The sequence below is a fragment of the Catharus ustulatus genome, chromosome 17 (assembly GCF_009819885.2).
Source record: "Catharus ustulatus isolate bCatUst1 chromosome 17, bCatUst1.pri.v2, whole genome shotgun sequence".
Classification (NCBI taxonomy): Eukaryota; Metazoa; Chordata; class Aves; order Passeriformes; family Turdidae; genus Catharus; species Catharus ustulatus.
Window position 1 is genome coordinate 7597634 of NC_046237.1, and position 19267 is coordinate 7616900.

The following is a 19267-nucleotide window of genomic DNA, read 5'->3' on the forward strand; positions in this document are numbered from 1 at the left end:
CTCCGGATCCCTGAACTCCCGCTCCCCGCAGCCGCCGCAGATTCGCGGCAGCTTCTCCCGCTGCCCACGGGATGGTGCTCGTGTCCACGGGCTCCCAGCGAGCCCCGCCAGCCCCGGGAACCAGCCAGAGCCCGGCCGCTGCTCCCCCGCTCCGGGGATCCCCCGGAAAGGACAGGGGAGGGGGCTCTGGGGAAGGCTGATCTGGGCGAGTCCTGCCGTGAAAGGGATGTGGGGTGGCTTGGTGTTTCCCATGCATGATATCCCAAAAAAGCCCGAGTGTTTGTGTGGTTCAAACCGAGCTGGAATGAGCCCTGCACAAAGGGACGGTGCTCTTTTGAAGGGTAGCCCTGGGAACGTGGGGTCCCAGTGAGGCTGTGAGTCCCCCGCCCTCCCAACGTCCCCAAAAACAGCACTCCCAGCCCAGCTAAGAGCCTGCCCTGGACACTCCTGTCCCCATCACCCCTTAGTGCCACCCCCTCCTCCCACCATCCCTCTGGACCACAGCAAACTGCCCTTGGAGCACCCCAACCCTTCCCTGGGCAGGGAGAGGACTCCATCCATCCATCCATCCATCCATCCATCCATCCATCCATCCATCCATCCATCCATCCATCCATCCATCCATCCATCCCACTGAAACCAACTCCTTTGGACCCAAAGTTGCTCAAATTCTGGACGATTGCAAAGACCACAGCACCACCAGCAGCTCGAATGACAAATTTATTTGTGGATTCACCTCCACCTGCAAACCGAAGCGTTCAATGGGCTAATGCTAATCCTCGTGCTCCCCATGCAGGATCTGAGTGGCTCCGACATGAGGAGCGCGAGTCCGTGCTCAGTGGCCAAGTGAGCCCCCCTGGAACCTCCGGTTCTCCCCCCACCTCCATCCCAGCATGGCCTCTGCAGGGAGCACGGTCCCACACATAAATACGGACAGACAAGATAACAAAAATAGCATTAATAGTATTCACAAATGAATTAAAAACTACTCGTATATGTACAGCAGAGCACGGGCGGTATGTACACGGACAAGCTGTGGACAGCTGTGTCTGCCCGTGGTGGGCTCCGAAGGATGAGGGAGTTTATTCTGGAAGCTAATTTCAGCTCAAAGGCTGGAGGTTCCCTGCTCCAGCAGCAGGAGCAGTGTGGGGATGAGGGGGAGGGAAGCCAGACACCTCAGTCACTGCATGCAGCCATCACAGCCACGCATGGGGCCAGGGATCTGCCTGCACTCTGGGACTGGGAACATTGGGGCAGCAGTGGAGAGGCCAGTAGCTCCTGTTGTCCCCAAAGAGGCTCCTCAGAGGTGGAGATGGCTCTCAGCCAGTGCCAGCCCTCACTCCCATCTCCCCTGGGCTTGCTTCCCCACTCCTCCCATGAATCAGCTGCTACCTGGGCTTTGCCACCCCTGTGAAAGTGCTTCCCCTGACCCTTCCAATACCCAGCTCTGGATTCCTGGACACCACAAACCCCAGCTCTCTGCGAAGCCCCTTGTGCTAAAGACAAGCACTCTCCCCTTCTCCTGCCTCCTTCCTTTGCCAGCCCAGAGGAGCAGGCTGGGAAGGGATGAGCACCACAGCCATCTACATTTGGAGTGGGGAGGAGGAAGAGGACAAAGAACCCTTCACACCACGCACAGCCCTGGGCCTGGCACACCATCCTCATCTGGGACAGGCTGCAGCTCCCAGCTGGTTATGTGGGGAGAAAGGAATTCACACAGGGCTGACCAAGGGCAGAGCTCCTCACTCCTGGCCTCTGCCTCTTCCTCCTGCTCCCCCTGCCACAGAGGGATGAGCTCTGATTTGGGAAGCAAGGACAGGATAGGGATGCTGCAGGAAAGCTCCATCCCGTTGGGCAGCCTGCTCTTCCTGGTGCCTGAGCGTGCCAGAGACGGGGGCATGGAGCCTAACCCTTGCTCTGGCTGGGGAACTTTATATTAGTGACACATCTACACACACGCACGCACTCACACATGCAAAAATAAGTCTGTTTATTTTCTTCCAAATTATTTGGAGAACCCTGCAGGGCTGGGACACCTTCTAGCCTGTGCCCCCCCACCCCCAGCTGCCTGGATCTCCCCAGCGCTGGGAGCTGAAGTGCTGCATTGGTCTCAGCGCCTCTAAAACACAACGGAACAGTAAATAAGACAGGCTACAATAAAGGAGCTGGCGGCACGAGGGAGAAAACTCCACAGAGCAGGGTGCTCGGCCGGGATGGAGGGGCTGCCCCCTGTGCCGGTGATGGTGCTCGGGAGCGGAGTGTAGTGGATGTGGCGGTGAAGGCGCAGCCGCCCTGGCTGCGGGGGGCTCGGCGGCGGCTCACTTGCGGCTCAGCAGCGATCCCAGCAGAAGCACTCCGGCCACCGTCGCCCCAGTCAGGAGCCATTTGTTGAAGGTCTCCTGGCCTTTTCTCACCTCGGCAGCAGCATCGTTCCCATAGAGGTCCACAAAGCGCTCCTGTGGAAAGAGGAGAGTGGTGAGCACTCTGTGTGAGTGGAGCACAGAGGGAAGGGCTGGCAGGAAAGCAGTGGTGGGGATTGGGCAGATGACAGATGCCTTGTGCTTCCTCACTCTGAATCATGCATAGAGGGCAAGGGGAGAAGCACAGTCATGAGAGAAGAGGATGCCAGAAAGGATTTCTGAGGACTACACCATGCGGGCAGGGCAGGGGATGCACCACGTGCTCTTGGCTCTCTAAAATTAGCATCCAAGTGTGATAGAAATCATTGCAGTGGGAACTTGCTGGGCTCCATTCCCTGGCCAAGGCCTGTGGAAGCAGCAGCAGGGCTGCTGCCCATGGCTGCGGGAGCCAACACCGTGCATCCCCCAAGTGATTCTGTGTCCACAGTGGAGCCTCCCACCTCCCACTCCCACATCCTGGCCCTTGCAGGTTACTCCACAACACGAGCTGGATTTCACGAATCCCTGCGGCGAAGGCAGACATTGGGTCGCCAAGCTACTGCCTTCCCACGGCTTCAGGAGAGCAGGCCAAGCACGAGGCTTGGCCAGGAATGCAGTCACTCCGGCCTGGCTCGTCCAAGCCGGCTTCCTCCAGCCCTTCATCTCCAGCAGGAGCTGGGAAGATCTCAGCCCATCAGAAGAGCTGTTGGGGTCCCTAAGCCACATACGGCAGGGCAGGAGGGGTCCCTGGGCAGGCAGCAGGGAAACACGTGGCCCAGAATCTCTCAGGTTTATCAGGGCCGAGCAGGAGGTGCAGGGCTGGCCGGAGAGGAAGCTGTGAGCTCCAGGCTCAGGGATTGCCAGGAGCTCAGCGTCACCAGGGGCTTGATGCTGTCGCACCTTGAGCCCATCTTCCCAGCAAGATCCCCTGTTCCCTGATAAGTGAATGCAGTTCCAGTAACCCGGCTGCTCTGGGAAAGCAGAGATAAGCCCGGCTGACGCTGTCATGCCTCGCCACAGCCTCTGCGCAGGCAGGGGGAGCATTCCTGCCTGCCTGCTCGGCCAGCACTCTGCCTCCCACACCTGCCCACAGCCTGTGGCTGCAGGACTATGGGGATTTGGTGCCCACGTCATGGCTGGCATCCAGGTGCTGCTCTTCAATGGAACACAGTGCCAATTCTCCCAGCTCCCACCAAACAGCCTCAGGATGGTCACAGTTGTGGAGTATCTCCTCACCTTGCATATCCCTATGACCAAGCTCACTCACAGTTTTTCAAAGCAGGGTGTGCAGCAGACCTGCATGCTTACTCCCAGGGAGCTGGGCTGTGTCTCTCTCTATGGCCACAAGGCTCCCCACCACACGGGATCCGGTCCTTGATAAGCTGTGTACCTCAGCACCGCCTCTGCCACCAAAGCTCTGCTCCATTTCCCACCAGACACCTCCCCCAGCTGCCTTCCACACCCTGTGACCATGAGGAGGTACTCACAGACCCAAGGCCAGAATGTTGGGACACAGGGACTTTGCTAACTCACCCTGAGGCATGTCACTGCTGCCACCTCACTTAAGAGTCCCCTTCAGGGATATGACAGTCATCCCCGTGACTCCAACCACCTACACAGAGTGGCAGAAGGCAGCTCGCTTCCCACCATGCCTGCCAGGTGGCACAGGATCTGTGGAGGTGTTGTACTGGCCCTGCAGGATTGGGCAGGATGGGGCTCACAGGCAGGTGCTGTCCAGGGAGAAAAGTGAGGACTGCTGCCTGCTGCCAGTCCACTCACCCAGGAAACAGTGAGTGATGTGCTGCAGGAGAGGGATAGAAGTAGAACCCAGACCCAAAAAGGAGATATTTTAAACGCTGACACAGGAAATCCATCTGCTGATATGTGGTGAGCATAGAGCTGTGGCAGGACATGGCAGTGGCAGCAAACTGAGAGCAGGCTGGCAGGGATGGAGGGCACACTACCCCTACAACGTTTGTGTCTGGGGTGATTTAGGTTGGACGTTAGAAAAAGGAGGCTGGCTGGGCATTGGAACTGGCTCCCCATGGCCATGGTCATGGCACCAAGCCTGCACCAGAGTTCAAGGAGTGTTTGGACCACGCTCTCAGGCACGTAGGGATTGCTGGGCTGTCCAGTGAAGGGGCAGGAGTTGGACTTGATGATCCTTGTGCGTCTTTTCTAACTCAGCATATGTTTTGATCTCTCAGTGCCAGGGCCCTCACTCCAGGGACGGCCCTTCCCTTGGACACACATCCCAGTCACTTGCTCACAGCACCTGAGGCTGCAGAATGCTCAGCTGGAGGAAGGTGGCTGCATCCTTTTGATGCATCCCCCAGAAAATCTGCTTTCCTCAGGGATTCAGAAGGACCTGCCCCACTGAGAGTCCCATACATCTCCACAGGCTCTTCCTGACGCACAGCAGACACACCCCCACTGTGCCCAGGAAGGCTGCAGTGGTGGATAGGGCCACACATCTACCCAGCCTCTCCGTGGGGTAGGCACCAGGAGAGGCCCCCCCGGCAGGGCACGGAGCCAAGGAGGGCTGGCACCGGTTCTCCATGCTGCTTTTTCCATGGCATGTGCTGCCGAGCTTGGGGGAAGGCAGTTCCAAGAAGCCTTTGCTTCCAAGAAAAGGAAGTGTTTGCTGAAGGAGAGATAAATGGCGCACAGTGAACGCAGAGCTATCGGGTGCTACAGGCGGAGAGGAGCACAGCCAGAGCCCAGCACGGGCAGGGAGGGGACATGAGCCCCTCTCCTTCCCCTGGGAAGGGAGCAACAGCTGCTGGAGCCACAGCTGGGGCTGTAAGAGACCATAGGACAGGGTCTTGCCCCTCCCTGGGGAAACCACCCTACAAGCTGTGATAGTTCAGTCTTTGCACAACTTTGATCCCAGATGTGTCCCCTGGGAACCGGATCCCAGACCAGAGGGAGTGGGAAAACAGGCAGGAGCGTCCTCCCTGCCCGTGCTGTGGGCGGGTTGAAGGTTAGGGAAAGGCAGCTTGCTCTGTTCCCACACCATCCCAGGGCTCGGCCACTCTGCACCTGAAGCCCAGCACTCCCAGGACTGATCCTGACCTCTCCGGCCTGGTGTTTGGATCTCAGGCTTGTCCAGACACGTCCAGATATTTCTAGCCTCCCCCAGTCACCTTTATCTGAGAGGAAATAGTTGGAATTCCTGAGCTGATCACAAGGACTGTGGTAGCAACAGCACGTCAGTGGTCAGTGTGTCAATGCGTGGGCCTCTTCCACCCGCGAGCACAGGCTGTTCCATCAGAACCCCGTCACATCCCCTTCCCCACCCGGGTGACTGACATGTCTGAGAGGAGGATGCTCCAGAGCAGGCAATGAGGAAGCAGAGATCTTATTTCTATGCAAGAGGCAATCCCCTGCCTTTGCCTCTCCTCTCCAGACCTGGAGAAGGAATCCACATCTTGTTGGAGCCTAATACGCCGCGTGCCGGAGGAGCTGGGGAAGGGGGCATTTCCCTCCTGCTGGACATGCTGCTTGCAGGAGGCAGAGAACCTGGAAAGTCAGGCTCCACTACCCCCCAGAGCTGGGGCAGGGAGGTTCTGCAGTGCCAAAAGTTCTCTCATAGAGCCCCAAACTGGAATACAACATCCATTCCCCCTGCCCAGTGAGGGATGCAACAGCAATTTAAATAGCATCCAGTGTCCACACACAAGCCGGTGGCAAAAAGGCAAGAGGAACAGGTCTGACCTGAAGTGCTCTGTCCCAACTGGGAGAGCAGACTAAAGAAACATGACTTCTGACCGAGACACTACTCACATCCTGGCCTGGGAAGGGGAACTCCTAAAATTTGAAGTTCTCATTTGCTTGGTTGGTTTCATTCACTAGAGCTGCCTGCGCAGGAGGGAGAACAGTTGCTGGATCCCATTCAGGGTGAGCAGAGCAGGTTCCTCTTTCAGGATAAGCCCCAGCACTTGGGGAAAGAGGATTCGGTGACACTGAGCCATGAGGGCAGGTGAAGGAAGCAGATGTGGGCAATAAACTCCCATCTGGCCTCTGGTGAGGCAGGAGAGCAGAGAGGGGAGGGCAGCTTGGGGCTCAAAGCTTGCCCTGAACAAGGAGGTGAGGGGTATGGAGGTCACTGAGGTATCAGGACAAAGCTCTGAAAACCAGCAAAGAGCCAGGCTCTACTGGGAGTATTCAGGTGAACTTGGTCGAACTTTGACGTGGAGACTTGGACTCCAGCAGGAGCTTAAGAGTGTCCCCATGGCTCCAACACCCAGCCAGCCCAGTGAGACAGACACCCCCAGCAGCCACCTCAGCACACACAACAGCCTTTCCAATCCAAGGATCCTGATGTGTTTTATCAAAAACGAGCTGATTCCCCAGAACCTCCCGTGGGATAAGCCAGCATTGCTCCCAGATGGGTCAACAGAGCTATGGGGAGGTTAAGTGCCTTTCCCAGAGCTGTGTACGAGCCAGCAGCATGAGCCACAGCATCTGACTCCCAACCCAGGCATTCTCATCACGAGGCAATGTTTCCCTTGAAAACAAGGCTGTTTCTGTTTTACCTTAGCCGTAAGTACAGCTGTGTTCCTGCTCAGAGGTCTAAAAGCAACCACTGGCCGGGAGCAGAGTCATCTGGATGACCAGACATTTGTTAATGAGATGCTGGGAACAGTTTTGTGCTGAGCAGCAAGACAAGGAGGGAAAAAGAAAGGCAGCAGCTCAGCACAGACCACAACAAAGCCCTGCATCGACAGCAACCTGCTCCCAGAGCCCCTTTGGGCTGCCAGCTCACCACAAGGGGCTGGCATATGTGAACCTGGAGGTGAAGCACAGGGGAGAAAAGGCAGCTGAGAGCTTTAAGAATAAAAGAAAACATAAGTATTCCCAAAGGCTGCCACTGGGATCCTGTAAACACAGCTCTGCGAGTCCCTTTATGATATGAATGGAAGAGACATCATAGAGGTTCTCCCTCTGCCCTGCTCCCCTTGATGCTGTATCCACGAGTGGCACCCACCACTCCCAGCCCTGAAAGGAGGGCAGCAGCGACAGAGTGTGACTGTAGAGGTCGCAGGGCTGCCTGCAGTGCTGGGCAGTGGAAGTCAAGGTGAGCACCTGATTCAGGAGCATGACAAGGGAACCTGCCATCCCAGGCAGATCTGACCTTCCCCAAAGAAACACATATCCTAGAATGGTTAGAGGGGACCTTAAAGATCATCTAGTTTAATCCCCCTTCCATGGGCAGAGAATATCTGCAGCTTCACCCCAGTGTTCCCCACCAGCAACCCCAGGCAGGCTCAGAATAGGGTGGGGAAGGGGCTCGGGGACACAGAGAGAGGAAGGGGCTCTGGGGACAGCAGCTGCAGGTGCAAATACTCCAGAGACTCAGCTCTAACTGTTATGCAAATGGTGACCTCCAGGGAAGCAGCTGCTGATCTCCATGACAATGGCAGGGAATGCCACCCACCCACTGCCTCTCCCGCCTTTCCTGCCCTTGGAGCTGGTGCTGGGGTGTTGTGGACCCTGGGGTGCTGTCCCTGCCCAAATCCCAGGGCATTCACTGAAACCTGCGACTGGGAAGGAGGCAGCCATAAATTCAAAAGAGTTAATTAAATAAGAACATCCCCTCTTCCTTCTCTTCTCATCGGGCTTTGCTGTGGGGTTGCAGCATGGGGGCAACTGGCAGGGAGGCTGTCCCTTGGGCCAAAGCCCAACAGACCCGTGGGGTTCCAGCCTAGCCCAGGCCAGAGCCAGCTCTTTTCTAACCAGAAACAAACCCTCACTAGCACATTCCAGCCCTAATCCTTGCCACGGCAGCCTTCTGTCAAACTGGTTTCATCACCGGCTCCAGGGAACCTGCAATAACCCCACACCATTCAGCACAATTTCAGCGTTTTCCAAATACATGAAAGAGGCTACGGTGACAGCTGTAACCCCCGTCCCTGCCCCGGGAGACTGCTGTGCACAGCACGAGATGGAGAGCAGGGAATTGCGCTCTCCGTTCCAGAAATCTGCTGAAACATTCATGTGTATTAAAGCCGGAGACGATGTGAATGACTAATCCACTTGCATCCATCTTTCATCAGTGTTCCTCCCAGAGCTAACCAGGGTTCCCGAAAGTGTTGCAGCCCTGGCCAGCACCGGGCCTGCTCGGCAGGGCAGGAGAGCATGGCAGGAGACGCAGCTCCAGTACAAAGGCACAGCGAAGAACACATTGGCTGAGCCGGATCCACTCAAGAGATTAGCACCTGCTGGGAATGGGATTGTTTTCCAAAGGGCATTAAGTGGAATAGTCCGAGGAAAGACGGTCTCTCTGATGCTTCTCCCCACCGGACAGATGGTGTCTGAGCCCCGCAGCAGAGCAGCCTTTGTGCGAGGGGCACGCTCGGGGGGCAGGGAAGGCTCCTGCTTTCATGTCCCGGTTATCTGCCGCCTGTGGGGCCGGGGAGCAAAGGGCTGTGGCCAGCTCGCTGTGCCGGACAGCACCTCAGCAGAGCCACCGGCACCCAGGGAACAGAGCTCAATTTTCACCTTGTCTTTGCTCTTCCTGGACGTCAGAGCTCCTGTGCAATCGTGCCCTTGTGTAACCGTGGGGAAACCTGTGCCGGGGAGACGTGCCATGCTCACGTGTGCCCGGCTGCTGAGCCACGTTCCCTCCTGCCAGGGGGTGAGTGGGCGATGCTGACAGCTCTTTATGGTCCTCACCCGCACCGTGAGCCTCACCAAACCCACCCCACAGGGAATGTTGGTATTACCAGGGCTCAAAGGAGCCAGGCTGGGTGCAGGATGGTCCCTGGAGGAGACATCCTGGGGAAGAGCTGTCCCAGCCACTCATCCAGCATCTTGGAGGACCGACAGCCAAGCTTTACCACTTCCCACTTCAGCCCCGGCACCTCACGAGGCTGCTGTAATTCTTACATGCCACTTGAATGAAAAAGGGGAAAGGGTGGAGGTGCAGGAAGAGGAGGAAGATGTGCTCATTTTGTTTTCACTTCCTGTTAGTTCCATGAAATCTCAAATGATTTAAGCCACACAAAGTCCCTTTTAGCAAAATCCTTGCTGACTTGAGGGCAGGAAGCACAGTAGGCAGCTGATGCAGCAAATGCAAGAGAGAGCAGTGCAGCATGAGAAGGAGACTTTGTGCTCTGCCCTGGGCTCCTCCATGCATGTTGTTGCATGAAATAATCACTGGCTGGTGCACTGGAAGCTTCTAAATGAGGTCAGTTGCTCTATTAAAAGACATTAGCTCTCCAGCAAGTTTAATACACTGGTGAGCCATACGAGTATAGGATGGAGGTCCTTGCAACACTCCATGGTGGCTGATTTACAGGTAGCAACACCTCATTTTCTCCATATGTAAGTCATATGTCACCCAGGCACTACCCAGGGCCACACACACACCCAGTGCCCACATCCCAACCCAAACCAAGCCCTGAGCCAGCTCACCACGAGTCACACACAGAGTAATGCCACGTACTGCCACCAGACGTGCTCCCTGCACAACACTGGTAGTGTCCCAGTCCTCCTCAGCCTCAGTGGCGGCACAGACCAGAGAGATGGGCAAATGGGACTGGCACTGTCCAGAGAAGCAATGCAGACAGCTGTCCTGCTCCACCTGATCATGGCACTATCTGCATTCAAATAGAACCAGCTTTATGCCAGCCTAGACTTCTTCTCTGAGCTTCACAAAGAGCGCTTCATCCTCCAGCAGAGAAGAAAACGCTCCCATGCTCCTTCAGGAAGCAGCCAGGTCCAGCAGTTCCCTTTTGAGTCCTACCCCAAGAGCCAGGTTACTGCACAGCTCTGCATACAGTCCTCTTGCACAGTCCTGGTGTGAGCAGCTCCAGCTCCTGCTCCAAGCCCTGCCTGCTGCCAGCTTGTCACATTTTGGAGTATTTGATTTCACTCTTAAGAGCACCTGTCTGGCAGTGGTACAGACAGAGAGAACCTGCCTGCTCTTTGTTCTTGGCCACGCAGAACACAGAGCAGGACACCTGCCTCGGTTTCCCTCTGAGCTCAGGTGCAGGGCTGTGAGCTGGGGAACTCTGGGTCTATCCCAGATTGGGAACAGGGGCTGAAAGGCTGAGCCCAGCCCTGCTCCCACCGGAGGCTCCTCATCTCCAGGGCTCATCTCCCCAAGCAGGATACTGATGCCAGGAGCTAGCTACTAATTGGATCTACTTAAATCAGCAGCTACGTCTGCAGACACAGCTGAAACACAAGCTTGAGCAGGAAGGAGGATAATGCAATAAATTCAAACAGCTCTCCCCAAGGGAATCGCACAACCCCCTGAAACTTCCCTCTTTGCAGATACAGCCCATTACCCTTCCCTGGGCATGCTGTGCCAGTGCAGAGGCAAGCAGCAGTCGAAAAAGTAACCAGCCCAAAGCCCCCTGAAACGCCAAGCTCCCCCAGCTTCCTGCTCCCAGCAGCAGAGGGAAGGCAGACCAGTTACAGCACAACATTCAAACAGTCCCTGTGGCCACGGGAGCCTCTCTGGTTAATGCTCCGAATCCCGCTCCTCCCTCCCTCCCTCGCTACCCCGGAGGCAGGCAGCAGCGCTGAGTGCACTGGGTTTCCCATTAAAGAGATCCTGAGAGACAGCACTGGGCTGGTACACGTGAGCACGTGTCCGAGAGAAGACACGGGCGGCTGGAGAGATGCTGGCTGCACCGAGCTGCAGCGGGCGTTCCCGCCTGCAGGCAGTCCTTCCCAGCTCTGCTCAGCCCTCCGATTCTTTTTTTGCTAACTAAATTAAACATGAAGATAAAATAAGCAAAATACCTAAAAATAAAAAATAAACCGAGCATTTCTACAGCGCAACTAGGTCACAGCTCCCCAGCATGCGAGTTGTGGCAGCCACGGCTCAGCCCCTTGAGCCTCCCGAGTTCAAAACTGACATCTCTCTTAAAAGGCTGCTCCCGAAACCCACACCTGCTCTCCGGTAAGCCCAGCTGGAGCCATCTGCTAACGGCTCTGCCTCCCAGCAGCCCTCGGCACCCTCGTTCCACTGGGCTGTTCTGCTGTGGCAGAGTAACCCTTCTCCCCACCTGACCACGACGGGTGCCAGCCTGTGCCCTGAGCCTGCCCCACTGCCCCCCTCCATGGGTGCACCGTGGGAGAAGCTCTCCCATGCCTCTGGAATGCATGTTCCCTAACTTGAGCTCTTGGCATCTCAAGAATGATTTAGGAGCAGGACTTCAGAGAGATCTTGCCAAGAACTCCTCCGCACATCCTTCCAGGTGAGGACCAGGGAGGAAGAAGTTTCCCTGTCCAAGGTCAGGGCAGTAAAGCAAGAAGTGCCCTGGCACTGAGGGACTCCGCTTCCCTTTCGTGCCTCCATTCTGTGCGTTAATCTTTAGTGGCTCAGAACAATAGTGTTTAAGGGCAACATCCCTGCCTTGTGGGAGGGTGGAGTAGGAGAGTGGAGGGTGGAGAGTGGCTGTTCTCCTGACACTGCAAGGCAGAGCCACCCACAGTGGATACCTTCGCTCTGAATCAGCAGGTAGGTCAACACCCCGGCTGCTCTGGGGTCCCCAGAGGGGACAGAGCTGCTGCCCCCAGCCGACTTCTGCTCCCATGGCAGAAGCCACCATTAATCCCTCGCCTCTCGGTTCAGCAGGTCTGCAACACTTCTACAACTGATATCCATCCCTTCCCTTCCCCCAGCTCCTCCTGGGAATATTCCGGCTTTACAGCTAGTGGGGAAAGAGCTGCTAGAGAAATACTCCTTGTAGTGTCAAGATGGGACTGTGCTCACAGCCGTCAGCTGCTTGGTAAAAACCAAGGGAAACCAAACCTTCTCAGCTTCAGCAAAGGTCCCAGAGCACCACACCACCATTCAGCTGTACCCAGTGTGTGCCGCAGGTGTGTTCTGCTCCCAGGGGGAAACCATGTACTCAAACCATACAGGAGCTCTATGAATATCAGGCACAGCAGCCCAGACACATACAGAAAGCTGCAGCTTCCACTGGGGAAAAGAGAGCTCCCATCTACCCCTTCTGCTGCACTGGGACACCCCACTGCTGCTGAAGCAGGGAGAGACCCTGGGCAGTGCTCCAGGGACTCGGCTCCAGCGTCAGAGAGGAGCAGGATGAGCAGGAGGAATGACATTACTGAGAGCAGCTGTGAACACAGAGCAGCAAGAAACAGTTTGTTAATTATTTCACAGGTCTTTTTTTAAATGACACTCAGCTCTTCGGATTAAAGAGCCTCAGAGTGCTTTACGAATCAGAGTTGCCAGTGGCTCCCCTGGGAGTGAAGGAAATGCTATCCCTTTCGCTCAAAGACCCCAGGGTTAAGTGGGCTGCTCTGAGCCACAGGCAGGAGTTTGGCTTTCCAGGCGCCTGCTGTAATCACAGATCTAAGGAACGTAATCAAACTGCACCACACACCGAGAGGCAGCAAGAAAAACAGGCAGGGCCCCAAAGAAGGAGAACGAGTAAAGGGGGTAAAGAGCAAAGCTCTGAAATCAGCCTCTGCATTGCTTTTGGTCTAGCGGCAGGAATGCTGCTGTGGGCCGAGCAGGAAGCTGCAGTGGAAGTCATTCCAATGGCATTTCCTGGAGAGCACTGCAGAAAAGCCTCCCAGGTCGAAGCTGGGTGAGGAGCTGCCAGGGATCTGCAGCCATCAGCGAGGATAGAGCTACCTGGGTTGGTTGCTCCAGGCAGGATAGTGTGAGCCAGGACACTGCTGGCAGCTCCCACAACCAGGGAGAAATACCCAGGACTGTGAAGGGACAAGGGGAACCCCACTGGAAGGAGGACAGTATTCTTTTCAATCCATGGAGGTGATGACAATGCGGCTATCAGCTGCAAGGGATCAAGGCTGTAAAGTAATTGCCAAGGACAAAGTGCAAAGCAATAGTACAGCTGAGCACCACAGAGCAGGTTGCTCAAAGCCTCATGCAATCTGACTATGAACACTTCCAGGGATGGGGCAGCCACAGCTTCTCTGAGCAACCTGTGCCAATGTCTCATAAACCTCACAGGGCAGAGAACCTTCCTAATATCCAATCTAACTCCACTCTCTGTCAGTGGGGAGGAATTCCCCCTTGTCCTGTCACTCCATGCCATTGTCCAAAGTCCGCCCTCCAGCTTTGTTGGAGCCTCTTTAGGCACTAGCAGGGAGCCCTCTCTTCTCCAGGCTGAACAATCCCAATTCTCTCAGCCTGAGATGAGGCCATAGGATCCATATTCAAGACCACAAAGCATGACATAGGCTATGCTCAGTCACTTCCACTGAGTCAGTTCTGCTGCACGTTGACCACCACGTGGAACACATGGCTGTGATCTCAAATAGGATTAGAAGTGCTGGGGCATCCCCGAAACCCAGCCCGTAACTCAGAAGGGAAGAACTCTGGCAAACCACAGTCTCAGGAAATGTGTTAGGGGCAGGGACAGCTTGTGCAGGATACCAGGGACACAATGCACAAGGCCAAAAAGCATTTCCAAAGAGCTGAGAATCAAAGTCTAACTCTCAACCTGAAACCAATGAGGAGCCTGGAGCCAGAGCACAGGACAAAATCCCAGCTGTGTGCTGTCATATGACACAGGCTGAGTCATTTCCTACCATTCAGAAAAAAAAAATTTAAAAGATAAAAATGAGCTTGCTATATTGACATCTTCAAAGGGTTTTCCCCAAAGAGAATTACAAGCTTCTGGTCCAATGCAGGGTGACAGACACAAAACATGTCCCAGCACACCATGTCCTGTGTGGCCAGGGTCAACTGAGAACCCAGGAAGCACTGAGCCATTGCAGTTCATTCTCCATCAGCCTATAGTTTGTTTGGATTCATGTATTCCAGACTGGTGCTAAAGATGTTATTTGCTTTCAGTTCTAGCCTGACACAGCCCCTTCATGTTGGTCCCCACCATATGCCCAACAAACCTCTTGACTATATCCACAGATTTAACTCCAAGCTCATCCAGAAAACCCTCCTTAAATTCAGAGTGGGCTCTGAATGTGGATTTAGCCTTGAAGGAAAAGCTGTCATGCATTGGAGGGTCACAGGCAGGCAGTAACTACTGCTCACTTTCCTTTCTCAAACAGATTAAGCACGGTCAGTACATCTCTGCCTGCCAGGCTCTCTACCCTTCACCCTGCACTTCCCCCTCCTTCCTTCTCATTCACCAGATTTCTCCCACCATGACTCCCAATACCCACTGGCATCACCATTTCAACTTCACAGCAAGTGGGACCCGGTCCTGGTCAAAGCAACTGCCCCAGGAAAGCCTCCTTTTTGGATGTGATGGCTTGCCAAGGCAGCAGCTCTCTTCTGGCTGGTTATTAAATGTTCCCCTTGGGTTGCTCTTGTTTGTTTGTTTTCCCAGTGCCAGATTGCAGAGCAGAGGGCAAACCAAGGCAGAGCCAGTAAATGTGACAAAACACTCCTATGTTAACGTTATGGAGCAAGATTTACTATTTCCCCTTGCCTCAAAACACGATTTCTCAAGACAACTGCTACAACCCAGCACACAGCAGCCTCCAAAGGCACCTGCACCCCGTGGCCCTTCGATGCTGCCTTTGTTCCACTGGTGGGGAATGAAACAGAGCTTCCTACACAACTGGGCTGTGCAGCGCTTGTTATGGAGCCATGCTCCTTCCCTCTTTCAGAGGGGCTTTCCAGGAAGAGAAGTGCTGCAGTGCTCCAAAACACAAACCACCTGGGCCCTGCTGAGCAGGCCTGCCAGAACTTGCATCTCTCTCACCAGGATCTGCCTGCTGCACCTCTCAGGAGTGCTTTGTTTGAATAGGACAGGCTCTAACAGCTCCAATGCACCAAACAGACTCCCTGTGCAAACAGGGCGGCAGGAGAGGGATGGCTCCATCACAGCCAGGGCAGGGTGGCACTCCTCTTGCAGGGAGAGCTGGCAGAAGGCCAGCAGCTTTCTCCCTGCAGCTGGAATCGTGAGAGAGCCAAGGAAAAGCAGAGCATCCCCATGCCATGCATGCCCCACACATGAGGCACTCAGGAGCTCTTATGGTCCCTTGGTGGGGAGTGGCATGGCTGCCTCCAAGGAGGGACATGATGAAAGCTGAGAGTGGAAGAAAGCTACAGCCAAGATGTCAAATGAGCACTCAGGGTCTGCAACAGGCTGGCAGCAGCAACACTGCCCAGTGCTGTTTTTTGGTGGCTGGTGGTGTGGATTCCCCCCACTCCGACTTTCACCACCCTGCCTGGCTTCCATTCAGCTCCCAGCACAGCCCAGGCAGGGAAGTTAAAAGCCCGGTTCAAGGTTAGAACAAGAGAGCAAGGCAGTCCCCTGTGTGGGAAACGGCATTTTTCAAAGAGTTGGTGGGCGGGTCAGATAGAGAGGAGTCCTGACCCTTCCGCAATCTGTTGAACAAATATTTGTTCCAAACAATTAATTTAGAGACAGACACAAAAAAATTGAAGAGTCTGAATTGTGATGGTTGGGGGTGGGGAACAGAGGGAGGAGGTGTTCCATTCTCCACAAGCAGGGACCAGTGATTTTCCACCAGTGATTTAATCTAAATCCCCCAGAGAGTTCATTTACAAAAAATCAGATTGCATTATCGCCTAGGTCTCCAGGATACAGCCCAATCCGTCACTAACAGCAACAGCCACACTAGCTTGGAAACCTCAGTTTGATCACTTAATTCCAAAACTAATCTGTGGCTCTAAAAGCCAAAAGCAGAGGGAGGGGGAAGGAATTCTGCATTTGGCCAGGGCTATCTGCAGGATGAGAGAGCTAATGGGCCACATACACCCGGATGAAATGGCCAGCAGATCCTGGGTTATTAATCGAAACCAAGCTCCTCTCCTTGCCTGAGCAGCCCCACCCAGGCAGTGCCCCAGGGCGGTCACATTCCTGGAATTCCTTCACCCTTCCTGAATCAGCTCCCTCTCCCTTGGTGCACAAGCTCCCCTTCTTCTCTGGGGTCCCCAGCATTGCTGGCCAGGCACGGGGAGATGGAGAGAGCCTCTTCTCTGTCAGGAGGGTGCAGAGCACAGCGTTGGACTCAAAGGCTCCTGTCCCCTTCCCAAAATGCTGGGCTCTGCCGATGAACTGTGAGGTGAAGGGGGCTGAGAGGCCTCAGCTCCCAGGAAGGAGGTAATTCCCTGCTGTTTAGATGCCAATGCCTGACAGCATGAACTCTTTCCAGTGGGAACCGGTAAAGGTTACACCAGCAGGGAATCACTGAGTTGCAGAAGCCAAATGAAAACTCAGACATCTGTAGGTCATATACCTCCCGCCGGCAGTCCCAGGCTGCACCGCACAGCCGGACCCGGCATTTCAAGAATGCTTCCTGAAGAAATGCTTATTCATGTTAATACCTCACCACTGAGAGCTCCCAGGGTTTGCTGCTGGGGCAGCTGGGAGCACTGCTCCCTGCCAAGGGAAAAGCAGCTGTGGGCTTAGCAGCTCCCCAGCACAGAGGTTGCCTCCAGCTCGGCCCTCGCTCCCACCACAACAGCTCAGACAGTCCCAGAAGCCCACCCACCCCCTGGGATCTGCTGTGGGATTTCATTTCACCATGAGCAAGGAAAGTGGTGTTTCCAGAATGAAGAAGTAGCTGTTACCTCGGCAAACCACCAGCCAGCCCACCACAACACTGCCTTGGAGAGGAGGAAGCTCCACTCCCTGCTGTTAATGACACCGGGAACATGCCCCAGAGCCAGGGCTCTGCTTGAAGAACAAGCTTGGATGACATTAGACTTCCAAAGGCTCTTGGAAAAACAGGTCTTTTACGTAACATTCAGGGAGAAGGGCAAAAAGCAGAGATGGAGAAAGACGTATCTCAGCACAAACTGTTTGTCAACACAGTGGGCTGATCCTCTTGGGGCAGAGTGTTAGGAGCACAGGGCAGAACTACACACCCCTTTATCCTCCCTGCAAGGCGCAGTGTAAGCTCTAGCACAAACACTGCAGGGAGCTGTGCTCCGGTTTGACCAGCCTCACTGCCAGCCTGGAGCGAGGGAGGGCACAGGCAGCCACCCCCACCACAGAGAGGTGCTCTTACCCATCCGCCATTCTCCTGGATCCAGGGATCTAAGTGGTCGGTCAAGTACGTGGTCATCCAAGACACGATGCGTTTCACCAATACCCGCATCTCCTTAACAACGCTCTCCACGCACAAGGCTCCTCCGAAGGAGAAGAAAGCCACGATGCGGCCCCAGTTCACTCCATCTCGGAACAGTTCGTTCACTACCTGCTCAAAGCTCTGATATGCTGTGCTGGGAGTGATGTGGAGCTGGGAAGTGAGGTCGCTGAACGCCCGCCGGTACCTCAGCTCAAACTCATCCCCCGCCTCTCTCAGCGCCTGCCTCACGTCGTCGGGTGCTCGACGGATCTCATGGGCTTCGAGGCTGCTCTGGTGCACGGAGGCTCCGTTCACTATGTGGCTGGTGGGTGCGTGCCAGGAGGGGCTCCCGTTGAGGACGCCGTCCATCTCGTCCTCCTCCCCTGCAAAGTCAGTCCTGTTCTCATCCTCCTCCTCCAGCTGACTCCAGCTGTATCCTTTCTGGGAGAGCTTGTAGGAAACAAAGTCAATCACTAACGCCCGATTACTGCTGTACATTTTCACACCTGGGAAGCCCTCAATGAGTCCATGGTCCGGAGCACAAGCAGATCAGCAGGTCCCGACTCCACTCCTCTTCCTTGCGACCGATGGAAACATCTAACCTTTGCACAGAGAAGGAGAAAGGCACCGAAACAGTTAATGCCACAGCTCTTAGATGCACCCGCGCCATTACCACCGATAGCTTATCGTTATACTGAGATCACCCCGCAGCCCTATGCCGAGGCTCAGGGCCACCAGATTGAAGCCGCACGGAGAACCGACCATAACACCCCCTTCCCCAGAAACCAGCCTCGAGCCCCGGGCACCCCCAGGCTCGCTGCGAGCAGACCCCAGCTCTCACCGGGTGCGGGCTGCGCCTGGCAGGCCGGCTGCGGGCCGGGGCGGCGACAGTTCTCGTTCTGGTGGAGCTTCGGGTCGGCCTGGACCGCGACAGCACCGCCCCCGCCTCGCCCCGCCCGTTAAAGGGCCCAGGGCCCCCGCCCCCCTCTGCCGGCGTTACTCAACGGCTGCGGCGACGGCCGCGGCGGGCAGCACTGCCCGAGGATCACGGCAGCCCCAGGGGGCCCGGGTTGACGGTAACGGCTGCCTCTGCCGCCCCTCGCTCCCCGCAGGCGGAGAGGATAAACCGCTGAAAACTGGCGAGCCTCGCCACCGGGGGTGCCGCCGCACGGCCCTTCGTCCTTACGGGAGCGATTCCAGTCACGGTTAGCGGCGCGCTGCCGCTGGGGCCGGCACGGTGACACGCCGGGCAGCGGCAGGCGGGAGCGCCGCAGGGGGTAGCCGGTCCTCCCGGCCACCGCACTGCCCCGCTCCCCACCACCGGACCGCTTCCCCCGGAGCCCCGAACCGCCCCCCCCACCAAGGTCCCCGGACGGCCCCGCCGGTCGCCGTACCTGGGGGGCGGGGCCGCGCACGAGGGCCGACACGGCGCCCGGGCGGCCGACACGGCAGCCAATCAGCGGCCAGGAGAGCGCCGGGGGGGCGGGGGCCCGGCAGCCCCCTCTCCCTTTGGCTGAGCCGCGCGTCACTCAACGTTTACCCTACCCCGCCCCTCACCTCGGCGCTTGACTGAAGGTCCGCGTCCCTCCCGGCTCTGCCGGCTGGCAGCGATGCCGGAGGTCGCCGAGAGCCCCCTGGGCCTCGGCCCGCTCAGCAGTCTCGGGATTGCTGCCACATCGCCCGCCGAGCGGCCGGGGGGGTGCGGTAGGGTGGGAGGGGGCAGCAAAGGGGCGGTGCGCATGCGCACGGCGCCGAGAGGCTGGGCGAGGGGCGCCGGTTGGACGGCACGAGGGCACGGTGCGCACGCGCAGTGCCGGCTGGGCCGGGTGCGCAAGCGCGAAGGTGCC

General features: G+C 56.4%; 1 protein-coding gene across 5 annotated transcripts; it reads right to left on the reverse strand.

Annotated features, from left to right (window-relative positions):
- Window positions 1-707: 707 nt before the first annotated feature.
- Window positions 708-19206, reverse strand: BCL2L1 (BCL2 like 1). Of its 5 annotated transcripts, none has more exons than XM_033074933.1 (3): window positions 18978-19206; window positions 17361-18022; window positions 708-2456 (listed from the first exon to the last, which is right to left on the reverse strand). In XM_033074933.1, exons 2-3 carry the CDS (start codon window positions 17916-17918, stop codon window positions 2319-2321), a joined length of 696 nt encoding a protein of 231 aa, XP_032930824.1. In that variant the 5' UTR covers window positions 17919-18022; window positions 18978-19206; the 3' UTR covers window positions 708-2318. The 5 variants fall into 5 exon arrangements, with proteins under 5 accessions (XP_032930824.1, XP_032930827.1, XP_032930828.1 ...); XM_033074936.1 differs by having other exon boundaries at window positions 17361-18017; window positions 18978-19151; XM_033074937.1 differs by lacking the exon at window positions 18978-19206 and adding an exon at window positions 18815-18863.
- Between the last annotated feature and the right edge of the window lie 61 nt (window positions 19207-19267).

What these genes read in the sequence shown, in the direction of transcription:
- BCL2L1 (XM_033074933.1), bottom strand. Translation starts at nt 17,918, where the DNA reads ATGTACAGCAGTAATCGGGCGTTAGTGATTGACTTTGTTTCCTACAAG. An exon ending in TCCAGGAGAATGGCGGATGG is followed by an intron (nt 2,457 to 17,360) that starts GTAAGAGCACCT and finishes CTCTTTCCACAG; the next exon opens with GAGCGCTTTGTGGACCTCTA.